At 39.7% G+C, this 23,239-nt stretch overlaps 1 protein-coding gene across 4 annotated transcripts in view; it reads right to left on the bottom strand.

The window, feature by feature from the left end:
- exd1 (exonuclease 3'-5' domain containing 1) overlaps nt 1–23,239 on the bottom strand; it is a 124,801-nt gene that overhangs the window by 75,089 nt on the left and 26,473 nt on the right. For all 4 annotated transcript variants that reach the window (XM_059952892.1, XM_059952882.1, XM_059952900.1 and 1 more), the window contains one exon: nt 16,091–16,145. In XM_059952892.1, the coding sequence (XP_059808875.1) occupies nt 16,091–16,145 (55 nt within the window). The remainder of the gene's footprint in view (nt 1–16,090; nt 16,146–23,239) is intronic.

The raw sequence follows: 23,239 nt of genomic DNA, 5'->3' as shown, positions 1-23,239 counted from the left end.
TGAGAGAATAGGAGCAATCAAGTGTGACAGTGGAAAAGTGTGTATGGAACCGGAGGAAATAGCAGAGGTACTTAATGAGTACTTTACTTCAGTATTCACTATGGAAAAGAATCTTGGTGATTGTAGGGATGACTTACACTGGACTGAAAAGCTTGAGCATGTAGATATTAAGAAAGAGGATGTGCTGGAGCTTTCAAAAAGCATCAAGTTGGATAAGTCACCGGGACCGGATGAGATGTACCTCAGGCTACTGTCGCAGGCGAGGCATGAGACTGCTGAGCCTCTGCCGATGATCTCTGCATCATCAATGGGGACAGGAAAGGTTCTGGAGGGTTGCGGATGTTGTTGCATTATTTAGGAAAGGGAGAAGAGATAGCCCAGGAAATTATAGACCAGTGAGTCTTACTTCAGTGGCTGGTAAGTTGATGGAGAAGATCCTGAGAGGCAGGATTCATGAACATTTGGAGAGGTATAATATGATTAGGAATAGTCAGCATGGCTTTGTCAAGGGCAGGTCATGCATTATGATCCTGACTGAATTATCTGAGGATGTGACTAAACACATTGATGAAGGAAGAGCAGTAGAGGTAGTGTATATGGATTTCAGCAAGGCATTTGCTAAGGTGCCCCATGCAAGGCTTATTGAGAAAGTAAGGAGGCATGGGATCCAAGGGGACATTGCTTTGTGGATCCAGAACTGGTTTGCCCACAGAAGGCAAAGAGTGGCTATAGATAGGTCATATCTGCATGGAGGTCAGTGATCAGTGGTGTTCCTCAGGGATCTGTTCTGGGACCCTTACTCTTCGTGATTTTTATAAATGACCAGGATGAGGAAGTGGAGAGATGGGTTAGTAAGTTTGCTGATGACGCAAAGGTTGGAGGTGTTGTGGATAGTGTAGAGGGCTGTCAGAGGTTCCAGCAAGACATTGATAGGATGCAAAACTGGGCTGAGAAGTGGCAAATAGAGTTCAATCCAGATAAGTGTGAGGTGGTTCATTTTGGTAGGTCAAATATGATGGTAGAATATAGCATTAATGGCAAGACTCTTGGCAGTGTGGAGGATCAGAGGGATCTTGGGGTCCGAGTCCATAGGACGCTCAAAATATCTGCGCAGGTTGACTATGGTTGAGAAGGCATACCGTGTATTGGCCTTCATCAATCGTGGAACTGAACTTAGGAGCCGAGAGGTAATGTTGCAGCTATATAGGACCCTGGTCAGACCCCACTTGGAGTGCTGTGCTCAATTTTGGTCACCTCACTATAGGAAGGATGTGGAAACCATAGAAAGGGTGCAGAGGAGATTTACAAGTATGTTGCCTGGATTGGGGAGCATGCCATTATGAAAAACAGTTGAGTGAGCTCGGCTTTTTCTCCTTGAAGGGGGCACAAGTTTAAGGTGTTTGGGAGAAGGTGCAGAGGAGACGTCAGGGGTAAGTTGTTTTTTTTTTAAAACGCAGAGTGGTGAGTGCGTAGAATGGCCTGCCAGCAATGGTGGTGGAGGTGGATATGATAGGGTCTTATAAGAGACTCCTGGATAGGTACATGGAGCTCAGAAAAATAGAGGGCTATGGGTAGCCCTAGTAATTTCTAAGGTAGGGACAAGTTCAGCACAACTTTGTGGGCCAAAGTGCCTGTATTGTGCTGTAGGTTTTCTATGTTTCTATTCTCCTGATCCAATTAAATGGCATGATGTCCCAAATAAGCAAAGGGAATCCTAGTTGTTTTCTCGATTAGCGTTTGTTCTTTAAGAGTTGCCCCAAATAAGCAGTTGACCTGATTAGCCCACGGCCTAATTAACTAGAATCCACTGTATTAATTTGCAATAAAACAGTGGCCAATTGATCCAACTGTACATTATTAGGATATTGGAGGAAACCACCAGGCAAAAACCCACTTAGCGATGGAGAGAATATGCAAGACGGAAGAGCTGGAGCTGCAGTAGACTGCTTTAGAGCTGGTAGAGATGGACAAAATATAGATCATATGGAGGAATGTTCATCTCTGCTATCCCTACCACCCAATCACATTCTCCAGCTCTTCAAACTACACAGGTCCAAAGGAGATGGGTTTCACAGTCAGTCACTGTCACTCTGGCTTCCAATTGGGGGGGGGGGGGGAATCCATAGTTCCCAGTTTTCTGCTTGCTACTGCATGAAAGAGGTCACTTCTGTGTTCTACTCTGAGTGTCTGATATTTGCTTTGGTAGCTGAGGAAAACCAAGAGAGTAAGGAGTACAGCTGAATAGATGACTGCTGAAAATGACTAGATGCTAGGTCAAAGAATTCTGCTCATCAACTCTGATGTCACACACAAAGGCTAAAATAGGGAAGGATGTGAAAAGGATGCTGGAGTATGGCTGACAGTGTAGGATAGGCATGTGGGCATGTTTTAAGGAGTAAATGTAATTCTATGCCTCAAAACACGAATCTCAAATTATAAAAGTGTGGAACTTCTTCCTGAACTACTAATATATATGCTAAAAATTGGTGCAGGAGCACACCTAAGTCATTTCTTTCTAACTCCTCTGGCACCCCAGGGACACAGATTATATCTCATTTCCAACACATTCAATAAGATGTTAAAATCAGAATAAGTAAACTCAGGTTTGCATCCTCTTCTGTCGCTTTCTGAAGTCCAAAAGACCATAAGACACAGGAGCAGAATTAGGCCATCCTGTCTATCGAGTCTACTCCGCCATTCAATCATGGCTGATCCTTTTTCCCTAGCTCCTCCTCACCCCAGTTCCCGGCCTTTTCCCCATAACCTTTGATGCCATATCCTATCAAGAACCTATCAATATCTGCCTTAAATACACCCAACGACCTGGCCTCCGCAGTTACACGTAGCAACAAATTCCACAAATTCACCACCGTTTGGTTAAAGAAATTTCTCAGCATCTGCTTTGAAAGAGCGATCCTCTACCCTGAGGCTGTGCCCCCTTGTCCTAGACTCTCCCACCATGGGAAACATCCTTTCCACATCTACTCTGTCTAGGCCTTTCAATATTCGAAAGGTTTCAATGAGATTACCCGCTATCAAATGTTCCTCATATGATAACCCTTTCATTCCTGGAATCATCCTTGTGAGCATCCTCTGGACCCGCTCCAATGCCAGCACATCTTTTCTAAGATGAGGGGCCACAAAACTGTTCACAATACTCAAGGTGAGACCTCACCAATGCCTTACATAAACCTTAGGATCACATCCTTGCTCTTGTATTCTAGACTTCTTGAAATGAATGCTAACATGGCATTTGCCTTCCTCACCACCAACTCAACCTACAAGTTAACTTTCAAGGTGTTCTGCACAAGGACTCCCAAGTCCCTCTACATCTCAGATTCCTGGATTTTCTCCCCGTTTAGAAAATAGTCCACACATTTGTTTCTACTACCAAATGCACAGCCATGCATTTTCCAACATTGTTTACCATGTGCCACTTTCTTGCCCATTATCCTAATCTGTCCAAGTCCTTCTGCAGCCGACCTGTTTCCTCAACACTACCTGCACCTCCACTAATCTTCACATCATCTGAAAACTTGGCATCAAAACCATGTATTCTACCATCTAAATCACTGATATACAGCACTAAAAGAAGTGGTCCCAACACCAACCCCTGCGGAACATCACTAATCACTGGCAGCCGACCAGAAAAGGATCCTTTTATTCCCACTTGCTGTCTCCTACCAATTAGCCAATGCTCAAACCAGTTAGTAACTTCACTGTAACACCATGGGCTCTTAACTTGGTAAGCAGCCTCATGTGTGGCACTTCGTCAAAGGCCTTCTAAAAGTCCAAATATATAACATCCACTACATGCCCTTTGTCTATCCCTGAAGGAAACCCGAAACCATGCTGACTTTGGCTGTGCCACCAAGTACACCATCACCTCATTCTTAGCAATTGACTCTAACATCTTCCCAACCATGTAATACACACATTAAGCAGTGTTGTGACTTAATGGAGTTACAGCTGCTCTTTAAGGATTTCAGTGGAATGCATGGGTTTTTCTTCGGGTCCTTTGATTTCCACCCATGTTCTAAAGTCAGACCAGGAAGATTAATTGGTCATTGTAAATTGTCCCATGGTTAGGTTAGGGTTAATCAGGGTTGTGGGGTGGCATGGCTCAAAGGTTAGGAAGGGTCTATTCCATTCTGTATCGCTACATAAAATAAAAAAGTAAAACCCTGAAGCCAGTGATGAGTCGAATGCTGCTCAACTTATAGACATTGCCATTATTTTGACGTAGTTGAGCTGCTGCCTCACAGTTTCAGTAATCCATGTTCAACTCTAACCTTCTGTGCTGTGTAAGTGATGTGTGTGTAACCCTTTCACTGGCCGCCTGCACCAACTTGGCTTAGCAGAGTTAGCTGTCAACAGCCATGTGATTCAGCAGTGAGAAGGCCAGCTTTCATCAGCAATGTAGGTCTAGGGTTGGTATGATTTGGGGTTCAACCAAACAGGAACTTTGTGAAGTTCTAAAGGAACCTCAATTTGAGTGAATGCTGTGTAAATATTGCCCATACACAGTTAACAGTAGCCCAGAAATAACAGACTGTACACCAGCATAAAATTATTAAGGAAGTATATTTACCAAATTTACAGTTACAGAAAAAGAAAAAAAGAAAAAATGCCCATTACAACTAAACCAGTCCAATGTGCACATAAGCATTGGAACTCATTTCTGGAGTGGTCGGGGGTGTATTGCTTTATTCACGTGGTAAAACCCACAGTTTGCGTGAAAGCACCTGTCCCAGTCAGAATTTCCTTCGACGACCATCTTGAATGAACTGGCTCTCTCAGGAGTACTGGCCTTTCCTCTTTGGACTTACTTATCTGCACAAAGCACTTCTTGCACTGCAACTCACCTTCCAACGGTATTCTGCAGCATCTTTCCTTGTGTCCCGCTCCACAGCTCCTGCCAAGGGGACCTCAAACCAGACTACTGTCCTTCAGAAATCTCTTCCTACCCAACTCACTAGAACTTTCTCTAGATCCCACAATCCTGATTGGCTGACAACATTCCTCAGTTGGACAACATGGCTCCTTATCTTTCGCCAAACCCAAAACATTTTTACCAGCAGAACACACTGCATTTACAGAAACTGCTAAAATAAAATACTTCACAGCATTGTAATAGAAATCTTAACCAGGGCATTATCTTCTCCTTCTACCATAGAGTCATGTCCCCATGAGTTTGGAACTCATTAAACCATTATTAAAAATACAGCATTGAAATACATTTTATGATTTCAGTAGCCCCAATCCATGTGTAAATGTCAGTAACATATCTTGCTACTGGGATGGACAGAACTCTGTTTCCCCGGTGCATCATATGCCAGCTTATCAGAGGGTTTACTGACTGAGACCGTATCTCATCATCAGCTTCTTCAGGCTCACGCACTCCTTGTGACTGTTCTGTCTAGTTGGGGATGCCGCCTCATCTAACACTTGTACCTACAAGCCACTCAGGTTTCCCTACTGGCTGATGGAACTCAGCTTCATTCCCAATTATATTGGAGCCCACGTTCTCCAGGTGCTGCTGAACATAGTCAACCTTCGCTGGTGCTAACCAGCAAGACCTCTCCTGGAAAGGGATGTCCTCCATCACTGTAATAGCATGGCGAGTACTCTTGGAGCAGCAAACAAACTCATCAGTAAAAAAAAAAAGACCTCTTTGAGCTTCAACATCCTTTCCTTTTCCATTCCTCAGGTACTGGGGAGTTAACAAAGTCGAATGACTTTGCTGTTAACTTTCCCAATTCAGGAGACTGTTCCTCTCCCAGTTTTCTCGCTGGAAAACTAGATATTACCATCTGCATCCCACATCTGAGGGTAACGTCTCCCTCTGAGGTGTTCCCGACAATCACTGTTATCCTGTTGCGTGACCATCTGAAGGTTTCTGCAGAGTTCAGGTCTCACTGGCACGTAAGCGTGACTCTTCCTCGTGGTCCTCCAGAGGGGCCATGGCATCGGGCATTCCCGAGGAATTTGGGGTTTCCCGTCACTCTAGCTGCTTCCTCAGGATGTAGCATGATGGGTTTAGACTGGGTGTACCACACGGTTTCTCATTTATGTTCATCATCTTGATTAGGAGGAAATTGTACCTTCTCAAAATCAGCTCTGAACACTAAGTGAAAGGACAGGGTTTTCAAAAAATTCTCTCCATCTCTCTTTTTAGATGCTCCCATGAGCCTTCTCACAATGGGACTAGTTGTTCCTACAAGAATGGAAGCTTCACCTTTCTCTAAATAAAATGTGGACTGCCCATGGTCCCACCTCTCCAGGCTGCCCAATCTTGTCACATCATCGGAGGTCTGGACTAACACGACATCCTTACCAGCTGATTGGTCAAAGTACATTAAAGCAGCGTAACTTCTCCAAAACCTTTACAGAATTCAACACTCTAAACAGCAGTTCGCCAGGGATTTGAATATCCACTCCACGCAGAACACCAGTATTACTTGCGGTTAACCTCTTCAAATTGCACCTTAATCCCAGCAGCATCCAATACTGACCAAAGCTGTGATAAGGTCCATAGCCAAGTGGACCTGATGGAACCCAAACAGGATGTCAGTGGTAAACTGTTGAATAATTGCTGCTTATTAGTGTTGTTAGTGACAGTTTCCATTACCTCTCTGATTCCTGAGGTTGGACTGATTGGGTGGTAATTAGCCACATTGGATTTGGCCTACTCTCTCTGTTAATGTGACATACCCAAGTAAGCATTCATATTGCTTGGGTAGATGCAAGTGTGCAATTGTACTGGAATAGATTGGCTATAAGCATAGCCGGTTCCAGGTCTTCAGTTGTTAACACCCTGGGAATGGTTTCACCGTTAAGGTAATGGTCTTTCTGTATGGGTTGTGGTTAGAGATAATGAGTGCTTTGGAACGTGAGCTATCCAATGAAGGGAGTGCGTTTTTGTGTTGTGTGCCTGACACCGGTGTGAGCTGGGTCTTTTGTTCAGCGGGAGATGAAGGAAGATGATGCCGCAGAGTTGACCCAGAATTATTCGACAAAGCCCAGGGAGATCGAAGGAGGATTGGTGATGGGGAAACTGTGAGCTCCAACTTGTGCACGTTAGACTATTTCATTAAAAAGGACCCTTTTCTTATTTTGCTTTTTTCTTTACTAACCCTTCAGTGAGTTGAATTAAGAACTATAAAGCTAAATTGCTTAATTGTATGCAGTGTGCTGTCTGTTATTTCATGGTGCTTATTTGAAACAGGGTAACGAATCACGCAGCATCCATGCAAATAGGGGATTTTGAGGTGGGTTTGTGCTTCGATCTTCAACGCTTGGGGCCGGAGATTGTCTCCCCTAGACTTACGCAGCTGACGGAACTGGAGTGTTTCATAGTACTTTGAATTTGATTCATTTGAATCGGGAGCAAGTTACAGCTTGTGATTCAGCTGGGAGCTCAGAGAATTCGACTGTGTCGGTAGGATTTCAGCCTACCTGGTGGAGGAGGGGGAACTGCGCAGGCGTGAGTGACGTCAGCGTCGAGCGCGCACTTGAAAAGGCAGGACTTCTCGTCAGAGTGGGCAGCGGAGTCCGTGGAAACAGAGTCCTGGGCTTCGGCAAGCTTGTGTGATTGCTTGCTGAGGGGAAGAAGGTAAGGTCGCTAGGTGCTTTTTAGACTTATTCCATTAATCCAGTTCAGGTATGGGGGAGACAGTCAGAGCAGTGGTGTGCTCCGTATGCAGTATGTGGGAGGTCAGGGTCAACACAGTTGTCCCTGATGACCACACCTGCAAAAGGTGCGTCCAGCTGCAGCTCCTATCAGACCGAGTTAGGGAGTTGGAGCAGGAGCTGGATGAACTACGGATCATTCGGGAGGTGGAGGCAGAGATAGATAGGAGTTATCAGGAGGTAGTCACACCAAAAAACCAAGAAGTAGGCAGATGGGTGACGGTCCAGAGAGGCAGGGGGAGCAGGCAGAGAGAGCAGAGCATCCCTGCGGCCATTCCCATTAACAATAAGTATACCGTACTGGATAATGTTGATGGGGATGACCTACCAGGAATGAGTTGTAGTGGTCCTGCCTCTGGCACAGAGGTTGAACCCTCAACTAGGAAGGGGAGGAGGGAAGAGAAGAGAGCGATAGTTTTAGGGGACTCTATAGTTAGGGGGGCAGATAGGAGATTTTGTGGGGCAGATCGGGAGTCTCAGATGGTATGTTGCCTCCCTGGTGCCAGGGTCCGGGACATCTCAGATCGGGTGCAGGCTATTCTTGAGAGTGAGGGCATGAACCCAGATGTAGTGGTCCATGTAGGGACCAATGATGTAGGTATGGTGAGTGAGGGGGTCCTGCTTAGAGAGTTAAGGGAGTTAGGAGTGAAGCTGAAAGGCAGGACCTCCAGGGTGACAATCTCGGGATTGCTACCTGTGCCACGTGCGAGTGAGGCGAAGAATAGAATGATTATGCACATTAATACGAGGCTGAGAGCATGGTGCAGGAAGGAAGGGTTCAGGTTTTTGGATAATTGGTCTTTGTTCCAGGGACATTGGGATCTGTTTCGAAGGGATGGTATACATTTGAACCGGAGGGGTACTAACATTCTTGCAGGAGTATTTGCCAGTGCTGCTCGGGGGGGTTTAAACTAGATGTGCAGGGGGCAGGGATCCAGATCCAGAGGGTTGGTCAGAAGGTGCATGGGGTTAAATGTGTACAAGGTTTGGGTGATCTTGAGAAGGTCATCAAAATTCAGGGTGCAATTTGCCCGATGGAAGTTCAAGGAGCTGGGTTAGGTACAGTAGACAGTGTTTTAAGCAAAGAGAGGAGGAATGGGCTAAGAATTCTATACTTGAATGCGCATAGTGTCAGAAATAAGACAGATGAGCTTGAAGCTCAGATGAAAATGGGGAACTACGATATTGTTGGGATAACGGAGACATGGCTGCAAGGGGATCAGGCCTGGGAATTGAGTGTACCAGGGTATACGTGCTATCGTAGAGACAGAAATATGGGAAGAGGGGGTGGGGTGGCCCTGTTGGTGAGGAATGAGATTCAGTCCTTAGCAAGAGGTGACTTGGGAACAGGGGAAGTAGAGTCTGTGTGGATTGAGCTGAGGAACAGTAAGGGTAAAAAGACCCTAATGGGTGTTGTGTACAGGCCACCAAACAGTAGCGTGGATATTGGGTACAAGTTGATTAGGGAGTTAACAATGGCATGTGCTAAAGGTAATGCAGTCGTTATGGGAGATTTCAACATGCAGGTGGACTGGGAGAATCAGGTAGGTGCTGGACCCCAGGATAGGGAGTTTGTGGAGTGTCTAAGGGATGTATTTTTGGAACAGCTTGTGCTTGAGCCAACCAGGAACGAGGCTATTTTGGACTTGGTGATGTGTAATGAACAGGAATTGATAAGTGATCTTAAAGTAAAGGAGCCATTAGGAAGTAGTGATCATAACATGATAAGTTTTTATCTACAATTTGAGAGGGATAGGGGCAGATCAGAGGTGTCAGTGTTGCAATTAAATAAAGGAGACTACGGAGCCATGAGGGATGAGCTGGCCAAAGTTAAATGGGCGGATGCCCTGGCAGGAAAGACAGTGGATCAGCAGTGGCAGATATTATTGGGCATAATACAAAAGATGCAAATGCAGTTCATTCCAATGAGAAGGAAGGATTCAAAGAGGGGGAAGGGGCCACAGTGGTTGACAAAGGAAGTCAGAGATTGTATAGCATTAAAGAAAAAGAAGTATGACAGGGCTAAGATGAGTGGGAATACAGATGATTGGGAAAGTTTTAAGGAACAGCAGATCTTAACTAAAAAAGCAATACGGAGAGAAAAAATCAGGTATGAGCTCAGTCTAGCCAGGAATATAAAAGGGGATAGCAAAAGCTTTTTTAGCTATGTGAAGAGAAAGAAGATAGTTAAGAACAATGTTGGCCCCTTGAAGAATGAATTGGGAGAAATTGTTATGGGAAACAGGGAAATGGCAACAGAATTTAATGCATACTTTAGATCTGTCTTCACCAGGGAGGACACAAGCAATCTCCCAGATGTATGGATGGGCCAGGGTCATAAGATATCAGAGGAATTGAGACAGATTGACATTAGGAAAGAAACTGTGATGAGTAGACTGGTAGGACTGAAGGCTAATAAATCCCCGGGTCCAGATGGTCTGCATCCAAGGGTTCTAAAAGAGGTGGCTCAGGAAATTGCGGATGCATTGGTAATCATTTTCCAATGTTCGTTAGATTCAGGATCAGTTCCTGAAGATTGGAGAGTGGCTAATGTTGTCCCACTTTTCAAGAAGGGAGGGAAGGAGAAAACAGAGAACTATCGCCCTGTTAGCCTAACGTCAGTCGTGGGGAAGATGGTTGAGTCCATTATTAAGGACGAAATAGTGGCACATCTAGATGGCAGAAATAGGATTAGGCCGAGCCAGCATGGATTTACCAAGGGCAAATCATGCTTGACTAATCTGTTGGAGTTTTTTGAGGGTGTAACAAGGATGTTAGACGAGGGTAAGCCAGTAGATGTTGTGTACCTAGATTTTCAGAAGGCATTCGATAAGGTGCCACATAGGAGATTGGTGAGTAAAATCAGAGCATGGCATTGGGGGCAGGGTTTCAACATGGATAGAAAACTGGTTGGCAGATAGAAAGCAAAGGGTAGCAGTGAATGGGTGTTTCTCAGACTGGCTGGAGGTGACTAGTGGGGTACCACAGGGCTCTGTATTGGGACCACAGCTCTTTACGATTTATGTCAATGATTTAGATGAGGGCATTGAAAACTATATCAGCAAGTTTGCTGACGATACTAAACTGGGTGGCAGTGTGACATGCGAAGAGGATGTTAGGAGAATACAGGGAGACTTGGATAGGCTGAGTGAGTGGGCAGATACTTGGCAGATGTCATTCAATGTGAATAAATGTGAAGTTATCCACTTTGGAAGCTGGAACAAGAGGGCAGAGTATTGTCTGAACGGTGTCGAGTTAGGTAAGGGAGAAATGCAAAGAGACCTAGGAGTCCTAGTTCACCAGTCAATGAAGATGAATGAGCAAGTACAACAGGCAGTGAAGAGGGCAAATGGAATGTTGGCCTTTGTTACAAGGGGAATTGAATACAAGAGCAAGGATGTTCTTTTGCATTTGTACAGGGCCCTGGTGAGACCACACCTGGAATATTGTGTACAGTTTTGGTCTCCAGGTTTAAGGAAGGACATTCTGGCAATTGAGGAAGTGCAGCGTAGATTCACTAGGTTGATTCCTGGGATGGCAGGGCTGTCTTACGCAGAGAGATTGGAGAGATTGGGCTTGTACACGCTGGAATTGAGGAGATTGAGAGGGGATCTGATTGAAACGTTTAAGATAATTAAAGGATTTGATAGGATTGAGGCAGGAAATATGTTCCAGATGTTGGGATAGTCCAGTACCAGAGGGCATGGATTGAGAATAAGAGGTCAGTTATTTAAAAGAGTTGAGGAAGAGCTTCTTCTCCCAGAGAGTTGTGGAGGTGTGGAATGCACTGCCTCGGAAGACGGTGGAGGCCAATTCTCTGGATGCTTTCAAGAAGGAGCTGGATAGATATCTGATGGATAGGGGAATCAAGGGATATGGGGACAAGGCAGGGACTGGGTATTGATAGTGAATGATCAGCCATGATCTCAGAATGGCGGTGCAGACTCAAGGGGCCGAATGGTCTACTTCTGCACCTATTGTCTATTGTCTACTATAGCTGTGATAATGTCTTGTCCCTTTACTTTTGCGATATCCACCTTAACCATTTATTGATATCCTGTGGAACTAATGGACTTAGCAGGAGAATGTCTTCTGTAATGGTGAAGATTGCCACTCGAACCCTAGATCTGGATCATTTGTTGTGAGATGACTCGACTGTCTGATGTAACTTCACTGGGCTAGCACCTATCAAATAGTATAGGCTTCTCAGTTATTTGATATTCCTCCCATCCTACTCTGTTCATGACTTGCCCAACAGCAGATTTCTGTTCTAATAGATGATATATCCAACGTAAATTACTTCACTTCACAGCATGAAAGATTCACTTTGGAAGGTCATAGTTGAAGGCAGAATACAGAATTAATGACAGGATTCTTAGCAGTGTGGAGGAACAGAAGCATCTTGGGCTCCACATCTATAGATTTTTCAAAGTTGCCACATAAGTTCATAGGGTGGTTAAGATGCCGTATGGTGTGTTTACATTCATTGAGTTCAAGGGGCACGAGGTAATGTGGCAGCTCTCTAAAACCAAGGTTACACCACACTTGGAATATTGTGTTCATTTTTGGTTGCTTCATTTTAGAAAGGATGTGGAAGATTTAAAGAGGGTGTAGAGGAGATCTAACAGGAAGCTGTCTGGATTGAAGTTCATGTCTTATGAGAATAGCTTGAGTGAGCTAGGGCTTTTCTCTTTGCAGCAAAGGAGGATGTGAGGTAAGCTGATAGAGGTGTACAAGATTACAAAGCGATATAGATCAGTGGACAGCCAGAGACTTGCTCCCAGGGTGGAAAGTGCTAATATGAGGGACCATAACTTTAAGGTGACTGGAAGTATCTTGGGGGGGGGGGCGCTATTTGCTTTTAAACACAGAAAGTGGTGGGTGCATGGAACACACTACCAGGAATGGCGGTAGAGGGAGATACATTAAGAACGTATAGAAAATTATAGAACATTAAAAACTCAGAGGTAGGCATGTGAACAGTAGACAAATGAAGGGCTATGTGGGAGGGAAGAAATTGACACTAGAATAGGTCAAAAGTATGGCACATCATGACTAAAGAACATTCTGTGTTGTAATGTTCTATGTTTTAATACTGCAAAACACATTTTATTCTAGTACTTAATAGATTGTTGATTTTCCACTTAAAATGGTCAGATTAAAAGAGAATTCAATTATTTAGGTGTTAGTGAATTTAAAGAAGATCAGATGCTGAACAATCAGGCTTTGAATAGTCAGGTAGCACATTATTGTAGTTTAATTTTTCTTTATTATAATATAGATTTAAAGTACTTCTTGAAGTGATATGCCTATAATTTGTTATACCTGGTTTAAAACAGGCCCCTATTGCCCTCATCCGACCTCTTAATCCTGACATACTTAAAATGATGCTTACATTTAATTTGACTCAGTTCTTTCACATTTTAATGCTCTCTTAGTATCTCTCCTTTCAGTTAGTCCTGACGAAGGGTCTCGGCCCGAAACGTTGACAGTGCTTCTCCTTATAGATGCTACCTGGCCTGCTGTGTTCCACCAGCATTTTGTGTGTATTGTTTGAATTTCCAGCATCTGCAGATTTCCTCGTGTTTGCTCTTTCACATTTTCTCTTTTTTTGTGGATTTTTGTGGATTTCTGATGCTTTCAATGTTTCCACAATCTTAAGTATGGAAAGCAATAACTTCATTGTTTATACTACAACCATTTTCATTTTATAAGTGACCTTACAATTGAAACTTCTGCTCTTTAAAAGCAAGCACTGTTCTGAAATAACTCTGTGTTTTCTCTGTAGGGTCACTGGCCAATCGCTCAACCTAGTTTAATGTTTCAGTTTATGTCAAAACCTGGCCTTACGTACAGTATGCTTTATCCTTCTTGAACTCTTTCATGGTGGGTTCATTGACTGCATGAGTATTGCTTACCCCAACATTAATTCATTTTGGCTTGTTACTCATTACCAAGTTATTGTCAGTTCAAAAAAGCTTGTTCTCTTTAGACAGCTGCCCCAAATACAGACTAGAAATTAATTGGATTTACAATTCAAGTTGTCTTCCAGTCTATGCAAAAATTAAAATATTCCATTACAATTTTACTTCAGGGAGACAAATAATAAAAGGAAGATTTTAAATATCTACTGGCAGAGATTTCAAAATTTATTCCTTTTTCATGGACCTTCTGGGTCACAACCTGAAGATTAAATTAACCAGTCTCATAACTGTACACAGAATTCTAACCTAACTGAAACTTGAATTAAATCCACAGGGAGAGAAGAAAATTTAAGAGGTAAACCAGTCTCAATCCACTTCATAGTGAGCAAGAGCCATCAGCACAAAAACACCTCCAGTAAGGGAAATGGAAAAATTTCCATGTGCTACATTACAGGTTCCCCCGCTATCCGAAGGTAGAGCGTTCCTACGAAATGGTTCATAAGCCGGAATGTCGTAAAGTGAATAAGTGATTACCGTTTATTTATATGGGAAAAATTTGTGAGCGGTCCCAGACCCAAAAAATAACCTACAGAATCATGCCAAATAACACATCAAGCCTAAAATAACAGTAACATATAGTAAAAGCAGGAATGATATGATAAATACACAGCCTATAAAAAGTAGAAATACTTTCCTGCAATCACTGCAGCACTGTCTACCCTAGCAAAAATCTCACTACGTAGCGCTACTAGCGTAGTGGAAGCACTCTCTCCAGTAACATTTAAGTTATGAAGCTGCCAAATCATACCAAATAACACATAAAAATACACAGCCTATATAAAGTTGAAATGTTTGTACAATGTAGTTTCACTTACCAGAATCGGGAAGACAGCGAGCACACTGATGGAGGTGTGTTAGGCTGAATCGGAGGTTGGGGTGGTGGGAGGTACAGAAGACCAGGGTGTCATCTCATCGTCGTCTGTTTCCATCAGGGCAGGCAGGTCACTAATGCTTTCTAAGTCTGCCTACCTCGATGTTGAAGGTCAAGGTTTGTTGTCTGCTGTGGCTGATGTGGAAGGCTTAAAAAACGACAATATGCTTGACTGCTTAGCCTCGCGCATTTTTCTATCGTACAGTTCTTTGTAAGCACTCAAACCATCCTGCAAATACACCCTAAACCTACGTACACTTTCAAAATTAAAGTCATACTTTGCTGCAATCATTGCAGCATTGTCAATCACAGTGAAAATCTCATGCAATTGCTTCACGTTCAGTTCTTGGACGACTTCACTTTCGGGCCATTTGCTACTGCGTTCAGTTTTGATTGTTATCCATTCCTCTTGCAACTGCATCAGCTCATCTGTCAGTTTCTTTTATCAAAATAAATGTCTTGCTTGGCAATTTTTTCCAATAAATTGCAGTTTTGTCACAGTTAAACACTCTTTTTCAGTTCTGCTGGGAACTTTTTGGCAGCTTCAGTATCAGCCGAAGCACTCTCTCCAGTAAACGTTAAACTATGAAGCTGCCCTCGCCTCAGAAACCGATCAAACCACCCTTGGCCACCTTTAAATTCCACTTTCACAACACTTTCATCACCATCTTCCAGTGCTTTCTGTTTCAGCTTATTAAAAAGACTGACCGATTTCTCCTTAAGTATAACTTAATGGAACACCACTCTTTGTAAACCCATCAATCCACTCAAGCAATAGACTTTCCATTTTATCCATTATTGGATGCCGACTGAAAGAGACCGCTTTGCTACAAGCAAAACCAACCATCAGCAGCTTTCAAGATTCTTTCTCTCTGTGTGTAAATAGTGTGAATGGCAGACGCAGGCAAGTTCAACGCGCGGACATTGTCTTTACTTCGTTCACCACAATCGAAACACTTAATTATGTTTAGTTTTACGTTAAGTCTAACACCCTTACAAGCTCTTTTAGGCTTTTTCGATACCTTAGAACTCATCTTGCTAACGGATGCACAAAATAAATTGAGAAAAAGCAGAGATGCTCACAGGCACGTGTAAGCCATGGCAGCAAGATTGCAGTTCTGGGGGAGGAGCTTGGCTGCTCCGGGCGTGCACTGCCTTTTTTCGTAAAAGTGAAACACTCTTTTGTTAGCGGAAACAGGTAACTAAAGTAGGTCTTTCGTTTCTGCTAAGTGTCATAAAGCGAATTTTCGAAAAACGGGGGGGGGGGGGGGGCGCCTGTATATTAGTAGACTTGGAGACTGGTTAAAACATATATAGGGTGAGTCAAGGATGATTAAATCTATATATAAATGTGCTACTAATGACCAGAAACGCCTTCCTCTGCCAGAAACTAGTAAGAATCCCAGTAGTGCAATGGAACTCAAAATATATTGCAGTGGACTGCATTTGTCGGGTAATGATCTATATATCATAAAATGCAATGTGAAATAGGGAATTAATTTTTCAGGCAAAATTGTGCCATGATAAGTAAACTTTTACCTACTTGTTATTTGTTTGCTTAATGTCAGATGCAGTCGACAAGGCATCAAGGATCTCCACTGAAACAGATAACAAGTACAAGTAAGTAGGATCTGATTTTAATGACAGAAGAGACAATTATTAAATCCATTTTAATTAAAAACTGAGATACTCCATTCTTGGTGGTACATAAAAGAACTGGAAAGTCAGACTAGGCTCATGTACACAACAGCTATGTTGCTCCACAGTCCATCTCTGTAGCTAACGGCAAACCACTCCAAAGATAGGATATATCCAAAATTTTTATCCCCAAAGAATGATCAGAGCCTGTTCTCTGAAAACAATAAATCCCAAGCAGCAATATGTCTCTTGAAAGGGAAGGATTAGAAAACAATTTGAGAACATACAACTATTTTGAAAGTTGTATTTTCTGTAATTAATTTTTTTATTGAAGTTCATCATCAAACATTTCCATAAGATGTATTTCAGACATTGTACATATATATCACAAATCTCCACAAAGTATTTATCTGAGGTATACACTTATAGAAAAGAGTGGTAAGAAAAAAAACAAGCAAAAGGAAAGAATTATGTACAAGTAGGGAGTGATTTTTTTTACAACAGATTCATTGATTCGTGAGAATAAAATCAAGCCTATGAGGCGTTATGTAGTTAAACCATTTTTCCCAGTATGAAACAAATTGTTCCAGCTTATGATTAACCGATGGTGTTATCTTTTCCATTTTGTAAATGTCCATTGTAATTTCCATCCATGTATTTAAAGTTGGGCTCTCCTGTGATAACCATTTCCTAGTAAGAGTCCTTTTATCAGCCACCAACAGTATATTCATTGAATATTTATCTCTTTTCAATCATTCTTGAGGTATATATCCAAAATATATGGTCCTACTCTCTAAAGGTATTTCACATTTAAAGATGTCTTGTAGGGCATTGTGTATTCCCCTCCAGTAGTTTTTGATAACAGGGCAGTCCCAAAAAATATGATTATGATTTGCATTTTGATTTCCACAATTTCTCCAGCTAACAGGGAGGTTACTATCATAATGGGATTTCTGAGAGGGTGTAATAAAATATCTTATCAAGTTTTTCCATCCAAACTCCCTCCATTTCTGTGAACTGGTACACTTCCATTGATATCTCCATATTGTCCATTCCTCCTCAGATTTAATTATCCCTCCTTCCTTCTCACATTTTGTTTTAACGTATGAAGTCGAATGTGTTTTAAGATTTGACAATCTGAAGGGACGTCACGTGATGATGTAGGATCTAGATGTGGAAATCCAGCTCTCCCGTTAAAAAAAAACAACAACTAATAAATTAATGTTTAAGTGAAGAAAAGATAGTATTTTCTAAAAACTACGTCTAAACTACTCAGGGTTTTCCTTAGATATGCCTCCTAAACAGACACAGAAGAAAACTACTACTTTGAAGACAGTACAAGCTGGGTCGGCCACCATGAAGAAGCCTTGGACTCAAGTGCATCTTACCTCCGGCGATAGAGAACAGGAATCAGTGGCAACATCAACAGTCTCCAAGAAGGAACAACAGGAACTGTGCGTGCGCGAAGGAAAGGGCATGAGCAAACATGAGCAATTTGAACTACAAATCCCAGCTACGATTGGAAGTGGAAGTGAAAATGAATCCAAGCTGGATTCGGATTCTCTGGAACATACAGATGAAGATGAGGAGGTAAAAGAAGAAGAACAGGAAGAGGTTGGAGGTGGAAGATATTCTGGAGACATAAGAGAAGTTTTGGTGCAAATAATGCATGAATTAAAAGAATTTAAAACATTAAAAATAATAAAAGATATTAAAAATATGAAGACTATGTTTGATGAAATGGTGAAAAAACAGGAGAAAATGGACAAGAAAGTTAAAAAGCTGGAAGAAATAACGGGAGACACTATTGATAGAGTGAATAAAATGGAAGATAATATTCTTGCCTGGACATCAGAAAGAAAACAACTGTTGGAAAAAATAGACATGCTTGAAAATTTTAGTAGACAAAATAATATTAAAATTGTTGGTCTTAAAGAAGGGATAGAGGGAGAGGATCCAATAAAATTTTTTCAAAAATGGATCCCGGAAAATTTGGAAAAGATTGAAATCGAAAGGGTCCACAGAGCCTTAAGACCAAAACCTCAACCTGATCAAAACCCACGACCAATCTTGATAAAATGCTTAAGATATCAAGATAAAGAAAAGATTCTGAAGGCAGCTGCCCAAAGAAATGAGCCATTGATGATAGAAGGGAAAGCAGTTCTTTTCTATCCTGATATAAGTTATGACCTTTTGAAGAGAAAGAAGGAATTTAATCCAGTGAAAAAAGTTTTATGGGAAAAGGGTTATAAATTTATATTGCGCCACCTGGCAACACTGATAATTTTTTTGGATGATTTTTTACTGATCATCGGGATGCACAGGAGTTTGCACAAGAACTCCCAAATATTCGCTGGACACAGTAAAAATTTAAAAGTGAAACAGATTAAAGATGAAGATGGGGACAGGGAAGTGAGTTGATGGACATTAAAGACAGAAGAATATTTAAATATACTTTTAATTATATGGTACAGGGGGAAGAAAGGTAAAAATTTGAGAAATATTAATCGAGAGTAGTGATATTATTTTTTCTTCTCTTATATATACTTTTTTCATGTTACAGGGGAGCTGGGCGAATTTCGAATCGATCGCTACGGGACTCAGGTGTGTAATCATGGCGTTTGCCATGATCCATACAACGGAGGGGGGTAATGTTGTGTTTTTTCCATTCACAACATTAGCAGGGGGGTTTTTTGTTATTTTTTTTCTTTAAAATCTATTTTTCTTTTATCTTTCTTTCTTTGCCTGGATGATAGGAGGGGAGACACATAGCAATATGGAGAATTTTAAAATAATTCCCCAAGATACTATGAGAGTTGAAATATTATGTATTATTACAGACTGGAGTAACCCTGTTAAAAATAATGACTAATTTACTGAATTTTTAAAGTTTTACTGTTAATGGGCTTAATGGACCGGTGAAAAGAAAAAGAATTTTAACATATATTAAGAAAATGAAAATAGATATAGCTTTTAAACAAGAAACACATTTAACAGAGATAGAACATCAGAAATTAAAGAGAGATTGGGTTGGAAATGTTAGAGCAGCTTTGTTTAATTCAAAAGTGAGGGGAGTTGCAATTTTGGTCAACAAGACTTTACCAATTAAAATACAAAATGTACTAATTGCTTCAGCGGGAAGATATGTAATTATACATTGTCAAATCTTTTCAGAACTATGGACTCTTATGAATACTTATGCACCAAATGAAAACGATGTAAAATTTATACAAGAGGCTTTTTTGAATTTGGCTGACGCACACGATAAAATATTAATAGGTGGAGACTTAAGGTTGTTACAAAACCAAAAGTAGCAAAATTAACTTTATCATTGATGAAAGATTTAAATTCAATTGATATATGGAGAAGAATTAACCCAAGAGAAAGAGATTATTCATTTTATTCAAATAGACATAAAACTTATTCAAGGATAGATTTTTTCCTACTATTAGTGAATATTCAAGACAGTGAAAAATATGGAATATAAAGCAAGAATATTGTCAGATCATTCTCCCTTGATAATGACAATGATAATGATGAATAAGGAGGAATCGATTTACAGATGGAGATTTAATTCAATATTATTAAAACATCAAGATTTTTGTGATTTTATGAAAAAACAGATTCAGTTTTTTTAGATATGAACTCACATTCAGTTGATGATAAATTTATATTATGGTAAGTGATGAAGACATATTTGAGAGGCCAGATAATAAGTTATACTTATAAAATTAAAAAGGAATATATGGTAGAAATAGATCAATTGGAAAAAGATTACAAAATTAGAAAAAGAATCTCAAAGATAAATGACAGAAGAAAAACAAAGACAACTTGTTAATAAGAAGCTACAATATAATACACTTCAGACATACTGAACAGAAAAAGCAATTATGAGAACTAAACAGAGATATTATGAACTAGGTGAAAGATCACACAAGATTCTTGCTTGGCAGTTAAAAACAGACCAGGCTTCCAAAATGATAAATGCAATTAGAACAAGTGTAAATAAAATTACTTATAAACCTTTAAAAATCAATGAAACTTCAATTTTTTTTTATTCTGAACTGTATAAACCAGAATCACAAAATGATATTGTTGAGATAGAAAGGTTTTTATCACAAATAACTCTCCCAAAATTGAATTCGGAAGAACAGAAGGGATTAGATGTGCCTTTTACATTAAAAGAGGTCGAAGAAGCTCTAGGATCACTTCAGAGTAATAAATCTCCAGGAGAAGATGGTTTTCCACCTGAATTTTACAAAAAGTTTAAAGATTTATTAATTCCTCCTTTTACAGAGCTAATAAACCAAGTGGAAAGAACGCATAAACTTCCAGAATCTTTTTCGACAGCTATTTTAATAGTATTGCCAAAAAAAAGTTCTTTTAAAGCTAACATCATATAGACCTATTTCTTTGTTGAACATAGAATATAAAATAATAGCAAAGATTTTATCTAATAGATTATCTAAATACTTACCAAAATTAATACACATGGACCAAACAGGATTTATTAAAAATAGACAATCGGCAGATAATGTAACTCGGTTACATAGCATAATTCATTTGGCACAAAAGAGGAAAGAAATGAGTGTGGCAGTTGCTTTGGATGCAGAAAAAGCATTTGATAGATTGGAATGGGATTTTTTATTTAAGGTATTGGAAAAATATGGATTAGGAGTATCTTTTATAACATGGCTTAAAACCTTAAATACTAACCCCAAAGCTAAACTGGTGACAAATGGCCAAATTTCAACATCATTTCAGTTAACAAGGTCAACTAGACAAGGTTGTCCATTATCACCTGCTTTATTTGTGCTGGTAATAGAACCATTAGCTGAATTAATTACAACTGACTCAAGATATTACGGGTTTCAGAGTTAATCAGGAGGAATACAAGATTAACTTATTTGCTGATGATGTTCTGATTTATCCAATTAACCCATTGCATTTGTTGCGTAAATTATCTTCTAGATCGGAAGAATATGGGAAAATATCAGGGTACAAAATAAATTGGGATAAAAGTGAAATTCTACCCCTTACCAAAGGAGATTATAGTCAATGTTGATTAATAACTCAATTTAGATGGCCGATAAGTGGTATAAAGTATTTAGGTATAAGAGTTGATCATGATGTAAAGAATTTATATAAACTAAATTATTTGCCATTATTGAAAAAATTCAAGAGGATCTTGATAAATGCAATGCTGTAAAAATGAATATATTCCCAAGATTACAATATTTATTCCAAACACTACCAATACAATTACCGCAGAAGTTCTTTCAAGAGTTAAATAAATGTGTGAGGAAATTCCTTTGGAAAGGTAAGATGTCAAGAATATTGTTGGAAAAATTGACATGGAAATTTGACCTAGGAGGGTTACAATGACCAAATTTTAAGAATTGTTACAAAGCAAATCAACTTAGATTTATTGCATCTTTTTTTGATGAAGATAAACCGGCATGGACTAAAATAGAATTAGATAAAATAGGAGAAAATATACCAGAAGATTTTATATATAAATGGGCATCTAAATGGATACGGGAAAAGAAAGAATCTCCTAAACTAAAACATTTGATCAATTTATGGAATAAGATAAATGTTGATGAGGAGATAAAGAAATCTTTATTAGCAAAGAGACCTTTAATTCAAAATAAACTTATCCCTTTTACAACGGATAATCAACTTTTATATAAATGGTTTCACAAAGGGATTAGATATATAGGAGACTGTTTTGAAGGAGGTATATTAATGTCATTTGACCAATTAAAGAATAAATATAAAATATCAAATAACACTCTTTTCTGTTATTTCCAATTAAGGGCTTATTTAAGAGATAAACTGGGTCAAACAATGTTATTGCTGAAACCTAATGAAATAGAAACTATAATTCATAAAGGAAAAAAATTAAAAATTATTTCTGGTATGTATAATTTGATTCAAAAACAGGCAATTAAACAAGGAATTCATAAGTCAAGACAAAAATGGGAAACTGATTTGAATATTAAAATTGATGAAACAAGTTGGTCAAGATTATGTCTTGACAGTATGACAAATAAAATAAATGTTTGACTAAGATTAGTACAATATAACTTTTTACATCAAATATATATTACATCACAAAAAATAAATAGATTAAACTCAAATTTATCTGATCAATGTTTTCCATGTAATCAAGAAATTGGTACTTTTTTTCCACCTATTTGTTTTAAAATTCAACCTTTTTGAACAAATTTAAAAGTTTTACTGGAACAAATTATTGGAATACAACTTCCACATAATCCAACATTATTTTTACTAGGCGATATTGAAGGGATAAGATCGAATTCCAAATTGAATAAATATCAGAAAGAATTCATAAAAATTGCATTGGCAGTAGCCAAAAAGGCTATTGCAGTTACTTGGAAATCAGATTCATATTTAAGTATAGATTGTAGGAAGAATGATATTTTTAGCTGCATTTCACTTGAAAAAATTACTTATAATTTAAGAGATAAATATGAAATATTTCTGAAAATTTTGTGCCCTTATTTACAAAAGATAGGATTAAATATATAGGTGCTCCAAAGATAAAATTAGTGGTTATCTGGGGAAAGAAATAAATATGCATATTAAAGCTATTATGAACTCCACGGAGCATGTAGGGATCTTCCGATATCCAGGCATTCTTTCTTTCTTTCTTTTTTCTTCTCTTTTTTTCTATAGGGATATGTTGGATGGGGGGGTTAAGGGGAGGGGGGAAGGGCTGATAATTTTTTTCTTTCTGTAACCTATTTGAAAATTCAAAAAAAATTTAAAAAAAGGTTTGACAACCTCTCACACATACTTGAAATGATTCTGCTACCATTATCTGAATTATATGCTTTTCTAAAGAGCTCTATCAAACATGTACTTGCCCTGGTTACATTTTTAAGTGTCTTATTAACATATTGTCGCATCTGTAAATACCGATAAAAATCTTGTTTTTCTAATGTGTTTCTCTTTAAGCATTTCAAAACTGAACAGTCTTCCTTCTTTCATTATGTTGCAAAGAACTGTTATTCCTTTAGCTGTCCAG

The sequence above is a fragment of the Hypanus sabinus genome, chromosome 2 (assembly GCF_030144855.1).
Source record: "Hypanus sabinus isolate sHypSab1 chromosome 2, sHypSab1.hap1, whole genome shotgun sequence".
Classification (NCBI taxonomy): Eukaryota; Metazoa; Chordata; class Chondrichthyes; order Myliobatiformes; family Dasyatidae; genus Hypanus; species Hypanus sabinus.
The sequence above is the reverse complement of the archived record's forward strand: the minus strand, read 5'-3'. Positions and strand labels throughout refer to the sequence as shown.